The sequence below is a fragment of the Neopsephotus bourkii genome, unplaced genomic scaffold, assembly GCF_033783945.1.
Source record: "Neopsephotus bourkii isolate Nb327-2 ecotype Australia unplaced genomic scaffold, CSIRO-AGI_Nbou_v1 NB_533, whole genome shotgun sequence".
Lineage (NCBI taxonomy): Eukaryota > Metazoa > Chordata > Aves > Psittaciformes > Psittacidae > Neopsephotus > Neopsephotus bourkii.
Genome location: NW_026901034.1, coordinates 1664478 through 1691460, shown reverse-complemented (window position 1 = coordinate 1691460; position 26983 = coordinate 1664478). Strand labels below are relative to the sequence as shown.

The 26983-nt window shown below is 48.1% G+C and overlaps 3 protein-coding genes across 8 annotated transcripts in view; all 3 read right to left on the bottom strand.

The window, feature by feature from the left end:
- The window catches only part of RAB40C (RAB40C, member RAS oncogene family), a 38267-nt gene extending 33513 nt beyond the window's left edge, over positions 1-4754 (bottom strand). Inside the window, exon 1 of the mRNA XM_061350813.1 lies at positions 4319-4754. Coding sequence (XP_061206797.1) covers positions 4319-4472 — 154 coding nt within the window. The 5' untranslated portion in view covers positions 4473-4754. The remainder of the gene's footprint in view (positions 1-4318) is intronic.
- The window catches only part of MCRIP2 (MAPK regulated corepressor interacting protein 2), a 148967-nt gene that overhangs the window by 48434 nt on the left and 73550 nt on the right, over positions 1-26983 (bottom strand). The window lies entirely within an intron of this gene.
- Positions 9820-26983, bottom strand: part of PIGQ (phosphatidylinositol glycan anchor biosynthesis class Q) — a 33178-nt gene continuing 16014 nt past the window's right edge. For 3 of the 6 annotated variants that reach the window (XM_061350786.1, XM_061350785.1, XM_061350787.1), the window contains 7 exons: positions 26070-26196; positions 24741-24894; positions 22548-22659; positions 19402-19482; positions 17967-18081; positions 14228-14289; positions 9820-10210 (listed from right to left, as the gene is read on the bottom strand). In XM_061350786.1, coding sequence (XP_061206770.1) covers positions 10058-10210; positions 14228-14289; positions 17967-18081; positions 19402-19482; positions 22548-22659; positions 24741-24894; positions 26070-26196 — 804 coding nt within the window. In that variant the 3' untranslated portion in view covers positions 9820-10057. Of the gene's footprint in view, positions 10211-10759; positions 10935-14227; positions 14290-17966; positions 18082-19401; positions 19483-22138; positions 22209-22547; positions 22660-24740; positions 24895-26069; positions 26197-26983 lie in introns of all 6 variants that reach the window. The other 3 variants (XR_009725055.1, XR_009725056.1, XM_061350784.1) reach the window with 3 other exon arrangements.

The window sequence follows — 26983 nt, the reverse complement described above, 5'->3', positions numbered from 1 at the left end:
ACACTGTCTCTCCCTGTCCTGCCCAGGGAAAGGAGCACAGAGCCACACTGCCCCAGAATCTTCTCCCTGCCCATACACAGAGCCATGGCCGGCTCACCCTCCTGCCTGAAACTCCTCCCACTGAAAGCTGAATTCCTCTGACTTTCAGCTACAGGAGAAGAGCTTCTGGGAAAGATCCAGTTCATATCTGAACCATAAAACCTATTGGTACCTGTTGCAAATGAGCATTCAGTTGCCTTTTTCCTAACGTTTCAATTTGGATAGCAGCGAGATAAGAGAGCACCTAAGGATAGCGCTCAAATAAAGGCTGAGGGATGGGGTTGGGATAAGGCACCAGGGTCACTGCATCAGGGCTGGTCACAGCACCAAACCTGCTGCAGGGCAATGCTTTCACTTTAGCTTTCACACCCTCTTTGAAAGGCTATCAGAGTGTAGGCAGAATGCTTCATCCGCATCACTTTCTCAATACAAGCTGAGGACAGGGAAAAACATAAAAATAAGAATCCATCCCCCTTCTAATAAAAGCCATCTGCTCAGAAACATGCTCTACTCTTTCCCTAAGACACACTTCCCCTTTCCTATGGGAACAGCAGCAGGTGAGGAGGAAGGCTGCTGCAGAAAGAGCCCTCCATCACATGAGAATGGAACACATCACACTCACATCTGCATGGTGAGACCAGCCCTAGCCTTGTTCCTGGTGCATGTGGGGCACCATCTCACACAGCAGCCATGGCACCACCAGGAGCATCCCCTGACTCACCCTGTGCTGATGTGGCCCCAGCAAGCCAACAGACCAGCCAGGCAAGAACATTTCAGCACAGGAATAACTAGATATTCCAGAGTGGATGTATGACACAGGAGTGACAGAGCCACGGGCCCTTCAGGTGAGGGAAAGCCTTGTCTGCCTTTTTCAGGATATATACCACCCCTACTTTCACAAGCAGCTCCACTACATCCCAGTGTCCAAAACCACCCCGAGACATTCCTGTCCTGCTTCAGTGCTTGGGGAAGGGTAAGGACAAACCCGAAGCAGGCAATTCAAGCACCAAAGTGAGAAGTGATCTGTGTAGTTGACTCGTATGTGTGGCTCAAGGCACACAGGTTTGCTTTAGACAGATGTAATACTGTGCCTCACAGCACAGGGGCCAGAGCCTGTACCTTGGGAGAGGGAGCAAGCGCCCAGTGAAGAGAATTCCCCCTGCATTCAGGGGAACGGCAGGAATTTTGGTTCCAGGGTGAGGTCCTTCAACTATCAAGGGCAGCAGCAGTACTCTAAGAATGGCACTCTGTCTCCACATCTGCAGATTTGGGGAGTGGGGGGAAAGCTGGGAAGGACAACACTGGGAGACCAGTAGACCATTCATGTTCTCCCAAAAGAACATGTTTTCACCAGTATGCAAGTACTGAGGCTTAATGCAGGACCTTTTGTGGATGGCCACAAAAAAGCAACATCTAAGTGCAACTCCTCGGGTAGGAGGTAAAACTATCCAGGCATAGGGCACAAACACTACACGCCCTTCACAGGGAGCAGACTTGGTCTGATGCACCTGAAGACTGATATACTTGATAACTTCAGCATGAACTAGCAGGAAACACTGGACTCCAAATTCCTCCTCTAAAATGCAGAAGTTCTGCATCCAGTGTGCCCTTGCAGCTCAGGGGCAGCAATAGTTACAAGCATCACTCACACCTCTTCCTGTAGAGGCCAGCTGGCATCCAGGGAGTAACAGCCACCTACACTTACATGGACCAGATTTATTTCTAACAGCAGTTAAATAAAGGACATTGCTACGGTTTTATACACAATAGGAACTATGGTGTCTAATTTAAGATGTGCCAGATTTAGAACGAGGTGCCAAGCTGGAAGGCTGTGCTGAGAAGTGATGCTTCTACTCAGGGATCCCGAGTGAGGATGGACAGAAGCAACTACAATGCTTGAAGACAGACACAGCTCATACTGTATCCAAGGCTTTCAGATACTGGACACAAGCAGAGGCTGCAGCTGCTTATAAGCTATAGCTCACAGAAGCAATGCTGGTGGGAAGTGTGAAAAGAGGCTTTCTCGTCTCTTGGTTGCCCCTGTTCCAACACTCAGAAGCTCAGGGAGAAGAGAGGAATTCCTCTAACACTTTTCTAGAGGCCAGGTGGGCAGCAGAAAAGCAGCAGCAAAAACACAGCTTCATTTACAGAGCTTTACTTTTAAAGGGATTCCTGCCCAGAGCTGAAGGGACAATCCACTTCACACTGCACTGCAATAACCTGTGTCAAAACAGTCGCCAACACAGTAAAAGCAGCAGTTTAACAAGACAGAGAAGGTACAACAGCTTTAGCCCTGCCCATTAGAGATCTGAGCTTGACAGGAGATGTCCCAAGGCCAAGATCAACTCAGAGCATACTCCATTTCACCCTGCTAACGGCCAGTTCTGTCTTCTGGACAGATCAAACACACAGTAGAAGAAATAACCCTTGTTTCAAACTGGTATGTGGGGTCTGGGAGGGGATGAGGAAGAGGACGACAAATAAGTAAAGAATTTACAGAAAGAGCCTCTACGTAACATCCCACCATTGTAGCTTTGGGGCAGCACATGTAAGAAAGGAGGCCAGGCACTAGCTGTTCACAAAATCCAAGTGTCCTCATGTCAGGGGATGGTCCCTGTCAGGGCAGTGTGGAAGCATGTTGCATGTCAGTACGCACATCGCAACTGCACCACAGACAGGGAGTTTGATTGCGAAGGCTGTCAAGAATAGCAGCACGGGCAGATTCACTCAGAATTCAAAGCTACTCCATCTGATTATCCAAAAGGCACACAGTTTCATGGAAGCAACAGAAGCAGAGAATATCAGAGCATGTATCACTGTGAAAAAACAGTATGTGACCCAGTTCTCTGATTAGGGATGGGTTCAATTGCCCACAGAACATGAGGGAAGGCTCTGAAAATACCTGTTCACTGAGACTTCTTCTTCCAGAAAGAAGATGGTGGTGTTTTGCTATTATAAAGTAGCAGATGCAGAAACAAAGCTGTTACAGTACTGGAGAAAGTCACCACTGCCTGGGTTTATGTATCTAGCAAAAAACCCACCACACACTCCTTTTGCAATCCTACTTATTACCCTGCTTCAAAACAGTCGGGTATTACCACTTCTATAAGAAGACAATTCCAACTTTAGCACTCGAAACAACAATGCCTTTATGCTCTCCATCCCCTTCTGCGTGGTAAATGCTAACCGCAGGGAGCAGTTCTACAGCTCCCAGATGAGGCAGGTTCTTCAGAAACACAAACTCTCTTCAGGGAAGCTTTTAAAGCAACAAGCATCTCCTCGAAGGCAAACCACACCAGCTCAGCCAGACACCCAAGGAGATGAATGATACCACAACCTGCCAGTTCCAGAATCTGCTGTTCTCATTTCACAAGCAGCTTGAATTCTGAGTCACCACCTCCCTGGAGCAGGTGCTCACTTGCATCAGCTCCTATAAAGCTGGTAGTAGCTCTGAGAAGCGAGCACACAGCCAAGAGCCAAGCCACACACTCCTTTGCACTCTAAATTCAGCCAGCTTCAACGCAGCACACCGAGAAGCACCCAATGCCCTCAGATTCCTGCTTACAGGCAAAACTAAGCACCACCTGCTCCAGCCCTGGTTTGATGCAGTGATAATGCAGGGTCTGAACTGGATCAGTGCTGTCAAGCCCTTTGGGATGCTATTTTGCATGGAAGCGGAGGAGGAAAGGGTGACAGATTGAAAATTACCTCAGGACCTGCACCCTGCCAGGCCGTGTCATGCTTTAACTGTGGCAAGGGGATGCAGGAAATAGCACAGCGCCACTCCTTGGCTTTTAATTATGGTCTTGTGACACTGTAGTTAATGGTCTGTCATGGGCTCCATTAGGAACCTTGATGTTTGCAGGAGGCGGACCAATAGAGCCAGCTTCCAAGCAAGAGCAGCTCTGGCCTGGAAACATGGCTCACATTCTTTTGTTACAGACCCTGCTTCCTTCAGTACAGCTCAGTCCTTCCGTTCACCCCCGGGGGCTCAGCTCTGCTCCATATGAGAGTGCTCAGGCCTCAGGAAGGGTCCGGCCGTGCTGCGGGATCCACACATCCAGGGGTTACATTAGACACTGTTCCCTCTCTGGCCAAATTCTCCTGTGGATCTTTAGGATTTTAAGGAACAGCCGTGGCCTCCCCGCTACCTGAGCCCTGAGAAACCAGGCTCTGCTTCCAGATAATAACAAACCGACAACGGGAAAAACAAAACAACCGCTCGGGCCACAACGCTGCGCCCCCCGGGCAGCAGCCCCCATCCCCCGCTCCCTGGTACCGTTGCTGTAGGCATAGGGAGACTCGGAGGCGCCGTCCTGCAAGCTCTCCAGGATCTCCCCTTTGCCCACGTCGCTGTCCCCCACCAGCAGGAACTTGAGGAGGTAATCGTAGCTCTTCACCGGGCTGCCCTGGGTGCCCATCCTCCCTCTCATCGGCAGGGAGGCCCGATCCGCATCATCCGCCTCCCGCCGGGCTGAGGGAACGGGGGACGCCGCCGGGGCCTCTTCCCCCGCTGCCGCTCACAGCCGGCGTCGCTCGCCGCGCATCTTCCTCCGAGGGAAGCGCTGGGGACCTACGGCGGGAGGAGCAGGAGGAAGAAGAGGAAGAGGAGGAAGGAGCAGCCCGGCCCCGCAGCTCCTCAGCGCCCCCGCCGCTGACAAAGCCCCCGCTCCCGCCCGCACAATGAGCCACCGCCCTGCCAGGCCCCACGGCCCGAGCCCGCCCCGCCATCGCCGCCGCCCGGCCTGACTGACCGACCAACGGACCGACCGACAGACCTACCTCACGGCCGAACCGGGCCGCACCACCACCTCACCACAGCCTCCACCGCGCAGCACCCGCTCGGGCCGAAGCGGACACGACACAAAACCCACCCCCACCTGACGATCGCCACTTCTACAGGCTCAGCCTCTCGTCCGTCAAAGTCGGTCCCGCCCCGGATCGCCTTGAGGGGCGGGGCCACGGGGCGGTGCCGGCAGAGGAACGGGCGGTGGCGCTGCAGACTACAAGTCCCGGCGTGCCTTGCGTGGGGCGGCCGTGGCGGAGAGGGACAGGAGGGCATAGCGAGCCGGGAGGGCTCGGAGGTGGCGGGGTACGGTGGCGTATGGGAGGTACCGGGGGGGGGGAGTGGGGCTCAGGTGTGGGGGACATCCAGGACTGGACGGGGGTCCACGAATGGGGGTCATCCAGATGGGTCGGCATCTGGGGGTGTGAGGAAATCCATTTGCAGGGGGAAATCCATTTGTGGGAGCATCCAGATGTGGGGAAGGCAGCCAGGATTGGGTGGCATCCAGGACCGGAGGGAATCCAATTGCCTTGCCTGTTGTCTCCACATCCCGCCTGTCTCCTCCTCCTGCTCTGCTCCCTGGACCCTGCTCTTCTTCAAGTTCAGAAGCAGCAAGAGTTCTTGCTTTTCTAAAACATTAATTGCCGTCCAAACTTGTCTTTTCCTGCATGGCTCATCCCTTGTCCTCCCTTGGGGATCGCTCTATCAACAGGCCTTGGGCTCATGGGTAACTTTCATCACCAACTCTGCCAGAATTCCCCCAAAAGTGGGGCTGCCAAAGGGGAATCTAAAACGGGCTGAAGTGGCGTGGACCAAGCCCAGGCAATGGCGGCCAGCAAAGCCCGACCGGCTGCACCACACTGCCCAGGCAGCCAAGGGTCCCACCACCCTCAAGGTGATGGATTGGCAATGTGCAGTGCTGGGGACCAGGCAGTGATGAATGTATCAGTCCTCAGTCAGCTGAGACACAAGCTTTGAGCACCCCATGGGGTGTCAGGACCCTGCCACCTCTGGCTCTGGGGGCAAGGGACCCTCCTGTGCTACAGAGCTGCATCTAGCAAGGCTGGGGGTGATGATCTGAGCCACTTTGGTGCTGCCAGCCTGGCTCCATCTCCTCTTCTGTCGCATGAGGGCTCATCTGCTGTCTCAAAGCCTCAAGGTGTGAATTCCTCTGGGGTGCTGGTTTTCATGAGGTATTTGTATCCCCACAGGTAAGGGGGTCCATGCTCAGCGCTACCCACTTTGGTTTGTCTGCATGGCAAGGACTGAACACAGCCCTCCCTGTCATCCCATCCTGCATCTCAAAGAGCCCGGGTGACCCGGATAAGTGGAAATAGCAGAAAAAAGCAAATTCAAATAGCAGAAAAAGGCAGAATGAAATAGCAGATGTCCTGCTGACTCTATCTGAGCTGCTGCCATCCCTAGGCGCATTCTCTGGGGGCAGGGGCTTGGAGGATAAAGCCTGTGGAGAAACTCTCACAGAGCAAGGGAAGTGGAAAGGGGGGACCTGTGCGTACTGGGATTGCTCAGGAGAGAAAATCTATTCCTCTCATTGCTGTCCACCATGGGATCCAAAGTGGTGGGAAGCGGGTGGTACAAGTGCAGTCACATGTACCAGCAGAACAAGGCACAGTCCAGCTGCAGGATCAGGGAAAACTCCCCAGACCACAATCAGAGTCTCCAGTGCAGTGTAATTACTGGGATTTCCCTCCACCGTTGTCACATGCTGTTCTGCTTAGGAAAGTGTTTCTCAAGGCAGAATTTCTCTCTAGGGTGGAGTTTTGTATGCAGTGAAGCACAATTTTCCTTCCCAAAGCCCTGTGCCTGTGTGAAGAGACATTTCAGGCTGTGCCAGCACTGAGAACCAGCAAGTGGAAGGAATAATAATAAGGAAATGCAGTATTAAAAAGGGTCTGCAAGATCAGTCTCTGAATGATGTTTGGCAAAGGCTGCTTGTCTGCCACACGGGGTGTGTGGTAGGAGTCAGAGAAGAGCTGAAAGCTTTAGCTACTTCTCATTCACGGACTGATATGGATAATATGGATCTGAGGATAAATTAGAGCCATCACCTTATTAGCAGCCTCTTCCCTGAGGAAAGGCCAGACTGTGCTCCTGGGGAAGATGATGCTGATCCCAACTTCTAATTAGAGGGATGACATAAGTTCAAATGTTCCTGAGCAGGATGTCTGCTAAGTCGTTGTGATGTCTCTGTGCACAATCGGAAAAGGGTGGGGGAGGACTATTCCATAGCAGAGACTGGAAAGGAAGAGGAGAGACATGGCAAATGTCCAGCAGAAGAAACTCATAGGCTCAGATACCATCATGGACAAGGAGAAAGCAGAGTATAAGCAGCAGTGAGACAGCTCAGGTACCACTTCTGCATGGCTCAGGGGCTGTCACATCTCACCTGGGCTACTCAAGGCGTGGCAGAAGGTTCAGGCTCTCGGGTTTGAAGAGGAGCTTTTCCTCAGCTTGATATTACACCATCCCCAGAGTAATCCCTTAGTAAATAGACCAAACACTCGAATGTCTAAATACGCTTGGCAGGTTCCCAATAGGAAGGTCACATTTGCTGGTTCTCATGGCTCTTTGCTGTCCCCAAGGCTTTCAGGTCACTTGATCCCAAAGGACAGCCACGATTAGGACTATTGTGAGGGGTCTGGTCTCAGAGTTTTGAAGCCAGAATATTAGAAACATTATTTTCACAAGACTTTGTTTCTCACAGCAGCTCACAAATCCAACTATGCAGGTGTAGGAGGAAGCAGTGGGAATGTCATGTAGTATCTCCAAGAGGAAACATGAGAGGGAGGTAAAGTGTAAATCTGCTCTGCTGAGGGCCAGGTAAGGATGGGTCTCCATGGCTCTGACTTAAGCTCCAGTGAGAATCATTTATTCAGCCTATTCCTCCACTAAATGGATCACAACCTGGAGTTATTCACACCTGGAGTGAAGAGAAAAACTTGTATATTGATATTCCAAGAGAAGAAGATACCGTATTTGTACAGGAGTTTTAAGCATTTGATCACTAAGAACAAAGATCTCTCCAGTTTCTGCAGCCAGGGATGTCCCATCAGAGCCTGCATTGGCAGATGGGGAGGGGGAAGGAGCTTCTGCCCCTGGCTGTTTTCAGTGGTGTGCCCTTCTTTTCTGGACCAGGGTAATGGGAGGGGAGACTGAGATCTGAGGCAGAAGGTACTGAGGCGCTAGTACAGGTTGTCCAGAGAAGCTGTGGCTGCCCCATCCATGACAGTGTTCAAGACCAGGCTGGACAGGACTTGGAGCAGCCTGGTTTAGTGGAAGGTGTCCCTGCTTGTGGCAGGGGGTTGGGAATGGATGGGCTTTAACATCCCTTCCAACCCAAACCAGTCTGGGATTCCAGGATCCTCTTTGGCTAGCACTGCCCAGGTAATACTGCTTCCTTCATAATGTCCTTAAGAAAACTCCAAGATGTTTGCACCTCCTGAGTTTGCCTGCTAACGAATGTCTGGACCAAGCACCTGTCTACAGAGCTTCATTCTCTCCTGATCAAGCTAGACTAAAGAGGCAGTGGCCATACCATGACAGGCTTTAAGCAGCTACACATGAACCAGGGATGTCTAAAATCGGCTGGGCTATAATGCTTTCCCCTCTGTGACAGCTTCAAGTATGGGGATGAGGCATGGTGATAGGGTAGGAAACTCTTATCCTGCCAGTAGAAGTGCTGACTGGAGACTCCTAAAGCCCAGGGCACCTTGCTGTGGCTCCTTGCCATCCTCCACCCACTCACACAGGAATGCACAGGTCTCCCTGTGGGGCTGAGCACTGCAGCCACAGCACATCCTTCTCTTCTTTCTCTATCCTTGGCTTCTTGGGCAGACAGAGGAAAGGGGGCAGGATCCAGCACCCCTCTCACCTGCCGGTTAATGCAGCCATGTCAGTGTGCAAAGCAGCAGCAGGTACAGCGATACCACACTGTTGTTTCAGTTGGGGTAAGAGGAGCTGCAGACCTGTGATAGTCTACTTTTGGGTAATGATTGTATGGAACTGTCTACACAACAATGTATGCAGTGAGACCTCACACTCTCCCAGGACAGGGAATAGAAGATTCCCCTCAAAATGAGCACACAACAAGACCAGGACAAGGGAATGCTGAGCCCAGCTGCACTGTGGAGATAGATAGTATCCAAAGCAGGAAAACTCTGCTAAGAGAAATGTGTCTGTAGTTTCAGGGAAGGAAGTACCTTTAAATGCCTCATATCTGAGATAACTTTAAAAGCTCCTTGACTTCAAAGTGAAGAAGATGAGACACCACAGGCAAGGCTTTCATCTGAGAAGCAGGGGATGTTCTGACCCTGTAAGGATGCGCAGCACACACTTTCCTGAGCTGGTTGTGCTGCTGCTCCAGCAGACCCACCAGCCAGAGCTGGGCCCAGCAAAGTTGTGTTTGCCTTACATTGCGACCTGCCAGAGCTCAAAGCTCCCAGATACCACAGCTCACTAACATATGAAGCCTGGGCAGCCTGGGAGCTGAGGCTGTGTGCTCTGCTCTTCAGTTCTGGTGACACCTCAGGATTTGTCTCACCCCAAACCACTATTTACTTTTGAATAAAAGTAGATGAGACCATACATGCACAAACACACAGGAATCTGTTTCTGAGCCTCCAGCCCTGCTGTTTCTATGCTTGACACCTCCTCTGGTGTTGCAAAGGGGGTGAATCCAAGCCCACCCAAAAAGAAAAGAATAAATATCCATGAACTCAGATAATGCTGCTGTGCAGTTTTCAGTGTGTGACTCTACAAGCTGATCCACCATCTCAGGTTTAATCAGTGGGCTTGAAGGCTGGAGTATAAAACAGTCCAAAATTCCTTTTGGCAGAATGTATTTCGGAGCTGTGGCTTTGAACAACCCAACCAGCTGTTTTAATATGGCCCCATGAGCTTACATGGAAGGATACACACACCATCACCCCGCTTGGGAGGTACCTCCTCGATAACAACGAATGCTTGTTCCATGATGGATTTAACCTTTTGCTTCAAAAATAAGCATTACCATATGACATGAACACACTGTAGGGGAAAATTGAAAAATAACATCTAAAAATACCTGACTTTAAAAACTTAGCCCCTCCAGGTTACCAAAGTCTAATTAATGGGATGTAGCAGTTGCTGGCTCTGAGATAGATGCCTTCGGTCCAAAAGCATTAGGATTCAATTTCTTTGTCTGACCATATCTCTCAAGCTCTTTTGCTGTCTTTAGTCCTGCTTCTCTCCTTTGTGTTTCCAAGGGTAGATGAGCTCTCCAAGGAACAGCTTCTTGCAGAGAGATGTCCAGGAATCCTTGGGGTAACAGCTGTAGGTTGGCAGCCTGTATGTCTGTACCACGCTGCCATATGACAGAGGGTTGATCTGCAAGGAGAAAGAAGAGGTGTAGCGGCAGTGAGAATGTGTTGTAGTAAGATACACAGACAGCTGATGAGGGCAAGTGTAACTTTTGTATAGCACTGGCCTCTTAAAACATCAATACTGCTACTCACAAAGTGTAAGAATCCCTCTCTGTCTAGCTAAAGCTGTATAGCCTTGTACCACATCCTGAAACATGAACAAATAAAGCTTGGCAAAGGAGTATTATTGGAGTAATATTCCAGCAGAGAAGCAGGCATGAGCAGCAGCAGGATTTGGGAGTGATGCTCATTACAGGAGGGAGCAGAACTGTCACTTTTTGAGTCAGGAGGTTGCAGAAAGTGGAGGGATGGAGACCTCCCACCACCAGCAGCAACGCTCCACTGGGGTGCACGACAACTCTTAGGAACTCCTCTAGAACATGCCAGTTAAGCTGTAGCTCTTACAAACCTACTGCTTCAATGTGCCCTCAGCCCACAGCTATGCTTTAAGTTACCCCTGGTATCACCACATATCCTCCCCATGGAATGGAGTCCAAGCAGACAGGATCCATACCATGCAATGCCACTTTAAGGCTCCTTGACTGAGTTAATCTTACATTTGATGTCAACCACCATCCCAAGAATGACTATGTCTGGAGTCTCTGCCTACAAACCCCCATAGCCTGATTATCATCACAAAGTTGCTGTATTGACCCTCAGAAGCTGCGGGAGGCAGGCAAACGTGTTACCTACACAAGGGGAGACAGAAGCACATCAGATGTGGGAAAACACTCCAGTGAAGCACTTCAGGGTAGTCCAGAGGCCAACATCTGATGTTGGCCACCAGTCTGGCCAACATCTGATGCATGAAAAGGATGGACAGCAATAGACTGTCTCCAAAAGAGTAAACAGATTACAAAGAAATGGTGGGTTGCAGAAAACAGCCCATGAGAGATGCCAAAGTGAGACTTACAGTGCTAGAGGAAGCCTGGACAGGGAGGAGAAATCGAAGGAGACCCTCCTCTACTGAAAGGGCCCAGCTATGCTGGACCCAACCAATCAGCTGTGTAAAAGAAGTCTGTAATTCACAGTAGAAAATACAGCCACAAAAAGGAAAGAGAGACAGCAAAATCCAGGCAGACAGTCACTACATTGGCAATAGCTGAATATTTCTTCTGTCCACTGCAGAGAAACCAGTTTTCTGGGAGTTTGCCTGTGCCACCAGCTTGCTCCAGCTATCTGGTGCTCATGGAGCAGGGGGATGAACTCAGAGAGCCCATAAAGGCAGAGCTCTGGGGAAGGGTGATGAAGCAAAGATGTCATTAGAACGTTATGGATGTCATTATGGGACATTGTGTGTGACTGTAATTGACCTCATGCATTGTGGTCATAGAGAGGTAGCACCAAAAAATAAGAATGGAAAAAAATAGAAAAAGACCAAAGAAACTTGTCCCTAAACCAAACAGGAAAATCTGAGTAACTATTTCTGCCTGTTTCCTCAGATGTAGGCAAACCAAGATGTTTTAAGTGCAAACATGTTGGGGAGGATAGGAACTGCTGCTCTACAAGGGAGATACACAGTATGTGTTCCTTTAACTATCAGCTACCTGGCTTGGAAGGTTTGGACACATTTCTCCTTGAAAACTATCCCAGGGCAGAGTGGTGATACTGTTGCTGATGGAGAAGTAACAAGAGATGGTTTTATACCCAGCACAACGTGTATGTCTGCATCCTCCATTATAAACACAAACAGGCACCACAAAAAGCAACCATTTATGAGCCAAGTGGCACTATCAATTTATTTTGCCATTTCTATAGTCCAAAGCTATAATACAAACCTGATATAATAGACATCCTTTGTTCTATAATGGAGCTGTTCCCTTTGCCCTTCCTCCTTCACTTTCAAAGCATCTACCAAAAAATCTAGCAAAAGGTATTACAGATGACTCAAACTCATCATGCCTTCTCACTGGGCTATCAGTTCATTTGAGACACATTGCCAGGCGTTCTTCTTCTTGCACACCAAAATAAATGATTTTAAACACTACTGAGAATACTGAGCTATGGAAGACTTCCTGGAGAAAATGAAAGTGCACTTGGAAAGGAAATATCATCCTCTGCCTCAAAACCAGCATTAATGATTTCTAATCCATTACCAGAACCCAAAAGACAGTTGTGAATGTAGCAGCCACCTATAGCTTGAATCATCTGGGACATTGATGGCTTAACTTCGCGAACGAAGATTTGGGAAGGGCTTTACCCACACTTACTATAAGCACGATGATGACTAAAAGGGCAATGTGGGATAGGCAAATCTGGTTGAAAAAAAGGCTGCTTGGTCATTCAGGATGTTTCTGAACAAGACTGTCATCTCCTGGGTCAATGTCGAGCGACCAATGTCCTGAACCGCCTGCATGCAGGGTTGGGTCCACAGATTCCAGTGCACCTTATCACCTTCCATTTCGTCCCTCACCTGTTGCTATAGGGCTTTGCAAGTGTGAGTAAACAGTTCCATGCAAACAGCCTTCCTGCCATCAAGCATGGCTCCAGAGAGCCACCATATGGGCAGGGGACAAAGCCACTGCAAAACTCCTAGAGAGGAACATCATCATGTACCAGAAATAAGAATTTTAGCCTATCATTTAAAAATAGGCTCTTTAGATTGTCCTCTCATAAGACCCATGAGAAAGTTCAGCAGGGTTTCTGACACAAACCCATTTTTCATTTTCACCAGCACACAGAGAGAATAAAGTGCCTTTACTGACTCTCTGCTCATTATTATTTGAACAGAAGTCCTAGAGAGACATCCACTAAAGCACTTCACATCTTAAGATGATGACTTATGCTATATTCTAGATAGCAAATGGATCTTTCTGCAGTGGTCCAAGGAAAATTCATCATGTTCCTATGACTCACTGGCTCTGCTCTCTAAGCTGTGATCTTTTTCCTCTGGAGAAGCTACCCACCTCATTTCACAAACATACAGATGCCAAATTCTGTGCTCAGCAGCTCCTATGCCTCATCTTTTGGTGTCTGGTTTCCTTTTTCTGGAGTCTTTTGACCATGGAGGATGGCATATTTTGGTTCTCATACCATTACCCTGCCCAAAGACAGGAATAGGGAAAACAATACGCTTGGGAAATGCTTGTTTTGCCCTAGAAGACATCTGTTGAAGGAATTCCCTTTTGAATTGCTGCTAGCTGGTGTGCTGTTTCCATGCTAACCTGACCTCTGCTGAAACAGGGCTGGACTGGGGATGGAGAAAGAAAAAGAACTGGGAACAGTTAATTCCTTCCCACACACACCCCAGCTATAAATTCTATACACCCCTTGCAGCCTCTCCTCCTGGGATGCAAAGAGCAAGAACTGCGACCCTGTGGTATTGTGCAAAGTCAGGAAATGGAACCTCACAATGACAATTTCACTGCTGCCATCACATCATTTCTTTCCTTTAGCATCTCTGGTGATACAGCATGGAAATGGGAGGTTACAAAAGCACAGGTAAGCTTTTCCCATGCTCCTTGCCAAAGCAGCTAAGGAAAACAACAGGAGGCCCTTTCCTCTCTTGTCTCACCCAGGCACTCATCCTGCCAGCATCATGGAGCAGCTAAGGCCTTTAAGCACATCTGGAGGGGAAGACCGTTTACTGGTCCTTCGTTCTGCATGGCTTAGCTGCTGCCTTTTGCTTCTCTCAGTGTTCAGCAGTTCTTAAGATGAAACTGCACAGAGCCAGGAAGGAAGGTGATGACTACAAGAAGTCTTAATTCCAGCAGTAACGGAGTACCATGTCTCCCTTTTACATCTCCTTTCACACCATGCAGGACTCTCTAAACTAAGGTCTCAAGCAGGGTGTTAGAAAGCAGCAGCCAGTCATTGCAATGTGAAATGTATTTCCCTTGTTTCAGCATTTTACAGCTGAAGTATTTAAGTGGGGCCTTTCAGTGGGGCCAATTTCAGAACTGCTACAGAAGGGAGAAGGACCTTGGGGATGGTCTGAGTGAAGCCTGCAGCAGGGAATGGCACAAGGGTACACGTGGCTTACCTGCATAAGGAGACGAAGAGGTTTTCCATCCTCCTGCTCAAGGACTCTGAACTTCACACCAGCTGAAATAAAACAAAAGAAGGAAACCAAATCCATGCTTGGAGGAAAGATCATGCCATTTGCTGCTCAGCTCTAATGGCTGAGCACTGATTTTCTAGAAATGGAGCCTTCAGCCTCTCTTGATTTGTGAACCCTTACACAATTTTCAGCAGGAAGCACAGATCATCTTTACAGTGGTTTTAAGCAAGACAAATTATGTGTTTCTCCATTAAAAGCAGCTTGAAAACACAGTCCTAAAGCTAGAACAAAGCCTAGAAATCAGCCAGCCAGGTCTAATGATGACAAAGGGACTGGAAAGACCTTTCTCTTTTCCTGAACTTCTATACAAATGGGGACTCCACATAAACAGAAGGCAGAGAACTCGCCTTGAACTTGTGCTCATGTGGGTACAGCACATGTGCAAATCTCTCCCTCTTTCAGACTGAGAGAGGAAAGGAATGGCCTAGAGGCATTAAAAACAGCTCAAAGCAATCACTATTAATCCCAGCATTCAGATGTTTTTAACACGCTAACAACCCCATCAACATTTATATTTATATTTCCTCTTGGATTTGTTATGTTCCCAACACTGTAAAGATAAATAGGAAAGCTTTGGATTCCAGCAGTGATACAGAGCACACGAACATTTAATACAGTGTTTCAAATAAAGGTAACAACTAACACTAGAGGCATTTTGCTTTGCAAGGTCTCAAATTCCTTCACAGAAGTAAAACCAATCCATCTTCTGCAAACCCGAACCAGCCGATGTGTCCCCATTATTCCTTTCTACAGGTAAGATGATGAGGCAAGAGTAATAAAGTGAACTGCACCAGATCAAACAGTGGCTCAGGAGTACACATAGAAACAAAACTCTGTGTGAGCCCCATTATTATAGTATCTGTGTAACTCTTCCATATTCAAAGCCCAAACTTCTTATCATTTTGTTCAAGCTTTGAATTAATTAAAACCATACAGTTTACTCCTGGGACAGAATGCTCTTGTCTAGCAGAGATCTGGTTTAAACCCTCTCCCCACATCATAAAGTGTTTTCTGTATAAGAGAGGAAGAATTTATCTGCATTCTGCTGCACCATGTTGAAACATGGGCTTCCACAGTGGCTTCAGAAAGATGTTTGAGTACCCTGGGTCTCAATAAGCAAATGTGCTGGATGATAAAGTGTTGAAGGTGATTCGTTGAGTTTTGGCTAAGAGGAAGTGTCTAACCCATTCCAGCAGCTACTCTTCAGGCAGGTATGTCAATGAGACAGAAACGAGTGGGCACTGAAGTTTCAGGTCCAACAGAGCAGAAAACCTTGCTTCTGTCAAGGCCACACACTTCCCTTCTAGAGCTGCAAGCCAACAATCTTAGATTATTTAATTGTTCAAGAGTCTTAAACTTCTAAGACAATACATGCACAAAAAGCCTACAAATTTAGTTTAGAACGACCTGTGGATTACTACAAAGCTCAGGAGTCTGCACAGAAAAAGCAGGAAAGCTCAGTCTACTGCAGATCCCTCTAAGAGAGGAGTCCTAAACTATTCCATGATTGCCATTCATCTCCAGAGCTCAGGGTTCTGCTTCTTCTGTACACAGGAGAGGTCAGGACATGAACCCATCTGCTTTGTTTCACGTGTCAGTGCACTAAAGCAAGCTCACTGGTTGTTTGGACTCCAGTAATCATGGAGACACCACCAGGACAGGTCCTACAGAACCATGACAAAACTGGCCCCCAAATCTGTGATGTGAATATTGGGAAAGAGAAGTACAGAGAAAACGAACTGACCTCTTTGTGATCAAACAGCATGTTGGTAACTTGTGTGTGGGCAGAGTTTGAAACCCCTGAATCTTACTGCTTCCCCTTACTTCACGCTATGAATCAACATCACCGTGTACCCATCCCAATCAGGGTGCCATCCCTTGAGCTGCGTAGCTCAGAACTCTTGCAGAGAGGACATCAGCTTTGATATATATGCAAAAGGCTTTTTAAAGTCCAAAGTATTTCACTTCACATGTGTGGAAAGAAAGCGTGGATTTTGTTTCTGGCGTGTGGACTGATCATTCACCTGTCCTGGCCCAGGCTTCAGCAATGTAATTTTGTCAATTCAGAAACTGATTCAAAGAACTTGGCCACATGCCATGACTGAATTGAGTTGAACTTAAACACTGCAGTAACTCCTTGCTGCTGGGAAAAACTACCCATTCATGTCATCAGAACCATCTTAACAGTGCCTGTAAAATCAGCTGCCATAACATGCCAGAGCATGACTGATCCAAGTTCTGAGTCCAAACAGGGAGGCAAAACCTAGGCAGTGAGGACCAAGTGATGTGCACTCTCTGAAGTCCTTTGACTGTGATTCAACTGGTCCATCTGTTACCACTGCAATGCCATGTTTCTGGGGCAGGAACACAGGCTGCAGACATTCTCAGAGATGCCTCCTTCTCCTGCAGTGTTCTCCCTTCAAATGTTTGAGGAGCCAACAAAGAAAGTAAGTCAGACAACAAACTCAAATGAGAAGACAATCCTTTGTCTGACTGGAGGCTTACTACCCTGCAGTAGGTAGCTGGCTGATCTAAGACCGATGGGAATATACGGCCTTACATCTCTCAGTGGCAACAAGACTTCCTTCTACCCTACAACCTGCTGCTTAATGAGACAGTCGTCATCAGCAGCATTTCCTTTTCTCCAAGACAGCCCTGAAGGGTTAAGAAGTTTCTGCCAGGAAATTCATAGGAACCTGCTGAAGGCACACATGGAAAAGCAACAGAACTAGTAACATGGCTCAGCTATTCCATCCCAAAAATCAAGCCTGGAACTTCTCTGACTAGTCTGTATTTAGTGATGGTCAAGCTCTCAAATTTTAAATTCTTGCTTCATGCTCTTTAAATGGATGTGAGATAATAATACAGTACTTGAATTGCACGAGATTAACCAGTTAAACCCATTCAAAAAGGACCCTTTACTCTGGTGGCAACCATGGTTGATGTTTACCAAAAGTGGAAAAAAAAATTACTGGTTTCAAAACGGTGACAGATTAGAACCAAAAAGAGAATAATTATCTGAAATCTGTAAAGAGCTCTGAAGTTAATCCAAACCCCTCAGCTCAGGACTTATGTTAGTCAAGCCAGCACAGTGCTGAAGCTGTTCCACCGATTCACAGCCACTGTAGATTCAGCCCTCTGAAACAGCAGATTTTCCAAGTGGTTTTGTAATTTGGCTTGTTTCAGAGCCCAAATCCCAAGATAAACAGCGTGTTTAACATCAGAACTTTAACCTGACCCGCTACTCTAGAACTGGAATTAAAAGATGAACTCATTTATACCATGTTTGTTTGGATGTCACTTTTGGCTGCCACAGACTTTGTAAAGGTGCTCCAGATTCTGCTTCAGCATCACATTTTTTGCCACTGTCCTCATCCTGCTCCTTGCGGGTGTTGTTAACAGTATGGATAACTCCATGACAGGTCTAGTGGAAGGTGTCCCTGGCCACGGCAGGGGGTTGGAACTCGATGAGTTTTAAGTTCCCTTCCAATCCAAACCAGTCTGTGATTCTATGACTTGATCCTTAGGTTCTTTCCTGCCCTTCCTGCATCTTTCTATTCAGAAGCTAGCCACTGCTTCAATACTTCGATCCACTGCATCAAAATAAAGTGCATAACGTAAAACCGTTGAAGATTTGCACGTGCAGTGCTGAAGGACTTACCTGCGAGTCTGTACGATCTGCAGAGCCGAAGGAGGACTGAATAAAGAGGCAGAGAGTCAATCAGGTTCACCAGCAAGTGGATGAGGCCTTGCACAATCACCACCAGCAAACGGAGCTGTAGAGAAACAGTTTAGTAAGAAACTCTGGGACAAACAGGAGATGAAGCAGTTGCAAATTGGATGCTGGAGAAGGACTCTTCATCAGGGACTATAGCAATAGGACAAGGGGTAATGGGTTTAAACTTAAACAGTTTAGATTAGACATAAGGAAGAAGTTCTTCCCTGTGAGGGTGCTGAGGCGCTGATACAGGCTGCTCAGAGAAGCTGTGGCTGCCCCATTCCTGTCAGCGTTCAAGGCCAGGTTGGATGGGGCTTGGAGCAACCTGGTCTAGTGGAAGGTGTCCCTGCCCATGGCAGGGGGTTGGAACTGGATGAGATTTAAGTTCCCTTCCCACCCAAACCATTCTATGATTCTATGAAATTCACAAGCTGATGTGTAGTCTGACATTGTTGAATGCTAAGATAAATGTCCTGTGGTAAGCAAAAGCCTCCCAAAGTGGGTCAGATGTCTGGAAGTGCTGGGCAACCAGATCCTGCACAAGGTTCCTTGACAGCCTTAGCTGAAGGGTTTAACTGGAACAAAGCTCTTATGGCTGTAGAGGCTGTGACTTGCAAGGACATGAGAGCTAATCAGCTTCCAATGGTCACAGTCTGAAAGGGAGAATTCAGGCTTCCATTACTAGTCACCTCCATCACTGTGTGCCAGTGAATGTAAATTCTCTCTCTAACACTGAACTGAAGCAGCTTATTTCTGCCTGAAGAAATCCCATGCAGAGCATCTAAGCAAGAGCAGAGCAGCCAGAAATTAGCTTCCTGCTCAGTGTGTTCTGTCCCCTGAGTAAAGCACCTCTTTTTGTCAGACTGCATTTACTTTTGCTGCCAAGCTCATCTGAAAAGAGAGGGCTCAAAAAGAGCTTTGAAACCATGTGATGGCCACTGTCTGTGGAAAATTTTGCTCTAGGCAGGCCTCAGAGAGGAGCGGTCATACTGGGGGAAGATGAGAAAACTAAAGAAGGCCAACCCTCTGAGCAAAGCCTGCCTGAAAGCATTTAACAGAGCTAGTTAATTCCCTGAAAAAAGAAAGTTCTGGATCAAACTAGATGGCCCATCACTCCAGACATGGGATGGATTAAGGATTTCCAACTGAAAGAACAGCTTGTCCCACTGACCAGGATTTACTGGGAATTTCCTTTGTAGAAACAGAAATACTCATCCTGAATTCCACTTGATTGGCCTACATGGGCTGTGTGAGAAGCCTTCCTGGGACACCCAGACAAATTTACATCCTCTTTGTGGATGACGATAAATGACAAGGAAACCCTTATTTTAAGATCTCAGAAGACAACATATGATTAGCTTCGAGGGTTAAATCTTACCAGAGTAAATACCAAATAATAGAGTGCAGTTGTAGGCAGGAGGAACAGCAGGATTGTGAACAGCAAGGTGCCAATAAATAACTAGGGAAAAAAAAGAAACACAATTATAGAGAGCAATGGCAAAATAATATAAAAGAGAAATAGAAGAATAGGAAACTGCGGTAAGAAAAGTTTGCAAGGCTCCTTCACATGTTTTTTTCCTCCCTATGTGAATAATGCTGTTACCTTAGAATCATAGAATAGTTAGGGTTGGAAAGAACCTTAAGATCATCAAGTTCCAACCCTGCTGCCATGGGTAGGGACACCTCCCACTAAACCATGTCACCCAGGGCTCTGTCCAACCTGGCCTTGAACACCATCAGGGACTGAGCATTCACAACCTCCCTGGGCAACCCATTCCAGTGCCTCACCACCCTAACAGTAAAGAACTTCCTCCTTATATCCAATCTAAACTTCCCCTGTTTAAGTTTTAACCCATTACCCCTTGTCCTATCACTACAGTCCCTAATGAAGAGTCCCTCCGCTACATCCCTATAGGCCCCCTATGAGGTCTCCATGCAGCCTTCTCTTCTCCAGGCTGAAGAGCCCCAACTTTCTCAGCCTGTCTTCATACAGGAGGTGCTCCAGTCCCCTGATCATCCTCGTGGCCCTCCTCTGGGAGGAGAATATTTTCAGTACTACTTCTCTCACTGGGCCTTTTTAGAAGGCTCCCTATTACAGGAGTATGTTTGAAAAGATAAATAAGCTGGATCCTGACTTTTTCCTTTACACACAATACTCAAGGTTTCCTATTTCAGGCCAGCTTCCTTAGGAAACAAGACTTAAATTTGTCCACTCCCTATCCCGTGAGTTTTAGAGCCATTGCTCAGTTTTTACCAGACAAGTGTGTAAGGGTACAAAGAAGCAGAAATTTGGTAGGGTATTCTGTGGGGAACTGAGACATGCTTTTGCTCCTCCTTGTTTTAATACCTGGTGAAAAGCTGACAAAATTTGGTTGCTAAATGCTGTCAGCAGCAGGAGTTCTGACTTTTTCAATGACGGATACTGGGAGAGAGAAAAAAGCTGGAGCTACTGGGATGGGGGAAGCAGCATTTTGAAAACGAAGGGGAAAAATCCCTAGGAAAGCAGGTGTCATGAGCTCCACTGCCCACAGAAAGAGTTATTTTTACGCTGGGACAGCCCAGCTGTCATAAGTCTAGCTAATTCCAAGTAGGAGAAATGCAGATTTATGACAAATAGGGATCTGACTCTTCAGTTTTCAGTCACCTCTTCCAGAACAGAGACCACAGGAACACAGGGCACTGCAAACAAACAGATCACGCTCATGGTATATTAGGAAAGAAAATAACCCAGAGAGCCATGTCACAGAGGTGGATCACCATCACGGCCTCGCACACATAACCAAAAATAGATCACAACCCAATCCGTTCCTTTCCCAGCAGTTGTTCCTCCTTCCTCTGTCACTCCACTACAGTTTATTAACATTTCCAAAAGTCTTTTAAGGTCTGCCTTGAATATCCCTTCCCAGCCAGGACAACGACATCATTCCCACTGGCCTCCAGAGCAGCAGGATGAAGGCTGAAGTGCCAAACCAATTCTCCTCAAAGAACACAGGGACCAAGCACTGACGCAAACTGTGTTCCTGGCACAGTTTGGCTTTTCATCACCAAAGAGACAAAAAACCAGCTCCTCCACTACGGTGTGGGAAGGCTGAATGGAGCAAGAGGCTCTGGTCCTGGAAGTTACCAAATATTATAGTATTATTTTAGTGATGTTTGCAACTGCTGGCATGGAGCAAACTGAGGCTTTGCTGAACTCTTACTTGGAATTTCAGAAATTAAACAGAGCTCACAGCATTTGGCAAAATCTGCTGCTCAAGGGAGAACGTGTGGGCCTGGCTCCAGCACAACGTGAATGGAATGGGGCCCTTGAACAGACACGCTGGCACGTCTGTTACTGTGGCAACACTGCTGGGCTCCACTTGTACACTTGCTCCCTCCAAAGAAACCATCCCCTGCTCTCAAGCTGTGAGCATCTGCAGCACCACAGCTCACGAGGGTGCCTGAAGGTGCTCAGCACTTGCTAGAATTAGGCCCCCTGAATGGGAAGAGCAGTGCAGGGCTTGCTGCAGAGCTGCAGAGCACAAGTATTTGGTTGAAGCTCTGTGTTCAGCTCTGGGACAACCACACAAGAGGAACATGGAGCTCTTGGAGTGAGCCCAGAGGAGGCAACGGAGATGCTGCAAGGGCTGGAGCAGCTCTGCTGTGGAGCCAGGCTGAGAGAACTGCACTTGTTCAGCCTGGAGAAGAGAAGGCTCCTTAAGGGGAGACCTTAGAGCAGCTCCCAGTGCCTAAAGGGGCTACAAGAAAGCTGGAGAGGGGCTTTGGACAAGGGCCTGTAGGGAATGGCTTTAACCTGCCAGAGAGGAGACTGAGATGAGATCTTAGGTAGAAGTTCTCCCCTATGAGGGTGCTGAGGCACTGGCACAGGGTGCCCAGAGAAGCTGTGGCTGCCCCATCCCTGGCAGTGTTCAAGGCCAGGCTGGACGGGGCTTGGAGCAACCTGGTCTGGTGGAAGGTGTCCCTGCCCGTGGCAGGGGGTTGGGACTGGATGAGCTTTAAGGTCCCTTCCAAGCCAAACCAGTCTGAGATTCTAAAGATCCACAGATGCAGAGTGCTGGGGAATATGCTTGTTCTGGGCATCACAAAGCCTCCTGTGGCTCCTGTCTCACCATTACCTGAGGTAGGATAGGATTTTACTGCCCATGGGCAGCATCCTGCAGCAAGCCTGTGGTGCTGCAGCACTACCTATAAATATATAAAGGGGGAGTGTCACGAGGATGGAGCCAGGCTCTTCTCAGTGGCAAACAATGATAGGACAAGGGGCAATGGGTACAAATTGGAGCACAAGAGGTTCCACTTAAACTTGAGAAGAAACTTCTTCTCAGTGAGGGTGACAGAACACTGGAACAGGCTGCCCAGGGAGGTTGTGGAGTCTCCTTCTCTGGAGACCTTCAAAACCCACCTGGACACGTTCCTGTGTAACCTTATCTAGGTGTTCCTGCTCCGGCAGGGGGATTGGACTAGATGATCTTTTGAGGTCCCTTCCAATCTCTAACATACTGTGATACTGTGATACTGTGATACCTGGTCCAAGTCATAGGAGCAGGAATCCACTCGCTGCCGAAGGACGTTCCACTTCTTCCCGCGGAACAAGCGCCAGAGCGATGACAAGCCGTAGATCTTCAGGCAGTAGAGCCTGTGCAAAGAGAAGATGATGAGCACCAATGCTGAGAGCTACTGAGCTTCCACACAAACCAGATCTCCATCACTGCACCCAATGCCCACCTGCTTACCAGCACTGCAGAACGTGGGGCAGTAAAAGAAATCATGCCAAGAATGATGCACATCAAATACTAACGGCTCAGTCAACTGTGTTATGCTGCCCCTGGCACGGGCAGAGCAGGCTACTGCAGACAGTTCTGGACCACTGGAGGGCAATGGCCATGCCATGCCCCAGGCTGCAGGAAAGCTCTCCCCAGCGTGTCCCCTACAAGCAGCAACAATCACCAGCCCCATGCCACCACCTCCCCACAGCAAAGGAAGAAGCTGCTTATTCCCCTGAGGTCACCTGTCTCTGCAGTTTAGGTCTGTCCTGTTGCCTTTGCTTCACACCCCTGCCATGGCAGGAGTGGTGAAGGTCTTACCCCACACTTGAGTCAACCCAATTCAATTTTGCATCCTAAGCACTGAGGACTGGAGTCCCTGCAACTTCTTTAGTAAACCACAGCTTCAAACATCCTTAAGGGTGGGAAAAGATCAGCTAAATGATGCTCTGAGGGCTGGAGCGCCTCTGCTCTGGAGACCAGCTGAGAATTCGGCTTGGTCAGCCTGCAGAAGAGAAGGCTCAGCAGATCTTAGAGCAGCTTCCAGTGTCTAACAGGGGTACAAGAAATCTGGAAAGGGGCTTCGGACAAGGGCCTGTAGGGATAGGACAAGGGGGAATGGCTTTAACATGACAGAGGGGAGATTGATGATCTTAAAGGTCTTTTCCAATCTGTTTGATTCTATGAATCTGTGGGTCAGAACAGAGCCTGAGAAAGCCTGAGCTATTAAAGCCACACTGGTTAACCTGGCTAGGTAAGGCACAGAGGCTGCTCAGATTTCAAGGCAGCATTGTGAAAGCAGAAGCAAGGAGTCTTATCCAAGAGAAGAATCTCGTCTGAGGAACACCAACTGCTTCAAGGAACTGGCAGGGTGCCCTCAGCCTGGCAGGTACCGCCCTGTGCACTAATCTCCAGGTGGGAGGGTGCACAGGACATCTCCAGGTTGCTGGTTCACACCTGCCCCATGGCTCTAAGGCCACGCTCTCCCCACTCACCCTGACATGACAACAAGCAGTGTTCCTGCCTTAGCTCCTGCCCCACCTCCCCTGGCTGCCTGCACACACATGCCCTCTCTCCTTTCACTATGTGCTTTGTTTCAGAAGGGGATTTCAGGCTTCATCAGCACCTGAACCAGCAAATTCTTCTGGCAGCTGCAGGAACACAAAGTCTTGTAGTGGCTGCGTTGGTGTGGGTGACGGTTGTCCACTCCTGGCTCCCCAGCATGAGGACTCCATGTCCCCAGCATGAGGACTCCATGTCCCCAGCATGGACAGGTTGGTGCAAGGTAACAGACAGCTGCTCTGTACTTTAGCAAACAGCCAAGGTGGGTGGACTGGCTCCCTGCTGCTCACAAGGGAAAAGCAATCAGCTAAGAAAATGCTTTCCCTATTTCCACTCTCCGTACAATTAGGAACAGACAATGACACCAAACCTGTCATCTCTGCTCCATGATGCAGACAAGAGCCTCTGAAGCAAGGCAGAGGCAGGGACTTTGGGGCCTTCTCCAGAAGTACAAGGCTTCCCCTTTGCTCCTTCTCTCCTCCAGCTCCCCTGGAAACTACTGAGCAGGATGCAACTGCTATAAGGCTGACTCAAAGGGATGGGTGAACTGCTTTCATGTCCTCTGCCTGGCACGTAGTTTCATTTTTCCAGGTCACTGCCACAGCAAATAAATATTTAAACACAGAAGAACGGAAAGGTTTCTTGTACAGCTGTGGCCACATTTCTACATGCATAAAAGAATGCAATGAATTAATTGCTGGCTAAACTCTGAATTCAAGAGAACCTTACCAGGAGTGAATGCTCCACAAATTAAAGACATGGCCTGAGTGTTCACAGAACCACAGACTGGTTTGGGTTGGAAGCATTTCCATGGCCTCCTCTGGACTCACTCAAGCAGGTTCTTCAGTGGCACTTCCAACAAGCCCAAGACACATCAGAGAGATCACCTCACCTGGCTCCATAGACATAGAAGCAGTAGATGTGGAAGGTCAGAAGTGCAATGATGTCGGAGAGGATGCAGAGAGCCATGGTCAGGCCCAGACAAGCTGACAGACCCACATACCAGAGGATCATCTCAATGAATGGGGACATCAGGTGTATGTAGCCTAGTGAACATTGCAGAGTGTCAGTATTTGACTGAGATAACTTCCTGTTAACATTCTCAAAAGACTCTTTACCCCCCCCCGCCCTAGAACATTGCTCCAGAAATCATAGCTATGAAAATGTGGAAGTAAGACTGGCAAACTCCTTTAGATCATACCCACAGCTTCTCTGGGTACGCTGTGCCACTGCCTCACCACCCTCACAGGGAAGAGCTTTTGCCTAAGAGCTCATCTCAATCTCCCCTCTGTCATGTTAAAGCCATTCCTCCTTGTCCTGTCACTACATGCCCTTCTACAAAACCCATCCCCATATTTCTTGTAGGTCCATCTTCTGTTCACAAAGGCCAACAAAACCTCTCTTTCACCCCAGGTTTGTGTCCAGGGGAGCAGCTCTGTGAGAAAGGGGAGAACATGTTTAGCTTGAAAAGAGCTAAACAAAGAGTCGCCTTGTTCCACATGTGATTTACTTTACTAGATTTGTGTTCAGGTTCCTAATTACATTTTTAACTGCACCCTGCAACCATCCCTCTCCTTTTGCTGTTCCCACACAAGCCATCCCATATGGCTTTTGTCAAGTAAACCAGATTGGAGGCACAGCCTCTTTCACCACTGAAGTGGAGCAAAGTCATAGAAACAAGACCATACTTGATTGGTTAGCACTGTAAATCAGTAAAATAACTAAGAAGTACACGTCCATCATAATGTACTCCTTCATCAAGAGGCTTATCAAGGAGAACAGGGGTGTGTTATTTCAAGGAGGGACTTGAAATTAGAAAACTGCACTAAGCTAAAGGCAGCACAAAGATTGGTATGTGCGTGCTGGGAGCACACTTCTCATCCCAGTCCAGTCAGCGGCCTCTTACATGGCAGAGACCACAAAAGCCTAAATAAGATTGAAAGCCTTCCCTTGGACACTCATCACTAACAGCACAGAGAAGCAAGCTCTGTTGTGAGGTGCACTTCTTGCAAAGCATCAATATAAGCACTTTACTTAATATGCATGACCTCCTTGTGTGGGAATCCAACCTTGGCTTGAGTTTCCACAGCAGGAAGACTCATAGACAAGTCTGTACTTGCAGTAGTGCATTTTGATTCAGTATCCATGTCTAGGCAAACATTAAACACTCGGGAGGGAAGAGATGAAAAGAGAGGCTTGAAAGTTAAACAATTGCACTTACTTATCCAAAGATGGATGTGGTAAAGGAAGAAGCGTCCCAAAACCTGATCCAAAGCTCGGTTCATTTTCAGTCCAGCTGGAGCTCCCATTAACCACTGAAGCAGGTCCTGGAGCTCTTCAGCTACGTGCTACAAACACATGGAAGGAGGGCACTGAGATGAAAGACTGAACATGTCCAGTGCACTGCACATGCTGCCCCCCGAAGTGTTCTTAGTACACCCTTCAAGCCAATGGGAATAAAAGGCCAAACAACTACTTTACAGACAACTAGGTAAATCAGGAATGCACCTTTATTGCTTGTTTACTGAATCCAAATGTAACAGCAGAGAGGAAGCTGAACTGCTTAAATGGTCTCAGTGCTGGGAACATGAAGCTAGTGTTAGTTTATCGCCATCTCTGGTAGGTGGCCAGATTTCTTGGCGTAATGAGAGTTCTTGAAGTAGATGGCAAATGCTGGTGCACAAATCAAGTTGTTTAGAGAGTCAGCTGAAAAGTCAGAACTGAGCAGGTAACCTGTGGGTGAGGCTGTCGGGATTTTAAGAGTGGGAAGATGGCAGTGCACTCCTGGGCAAAAAAAAAGTGTTTTTTTTTTACAAATAGAATCCCAGACTAGTTTGGGTTGGAAGGGACATTAAAGATCACCCAGTTCCAAGCCCCTGTCACGGGCAGGACACCTTCCACTAGACCAGGTTGTTCCAAGCCCCATCCAACCTGGCCTTGAACACTGCCAGGGATGGGGCAGCCTCAGCACCCTCACAGGGAAGAACTTCTGCCTAAGAGCTCATCTCAAGCCTCCCTTCTGTCAGGTTAAAGCCGTTCCCCCTTGTCATATCATAACCTCTATGTGTTTACAGCAGGGTAGAAAACACAATTATACAAATGTATTTAATACGTAAACACTTTCTCAATACCCTG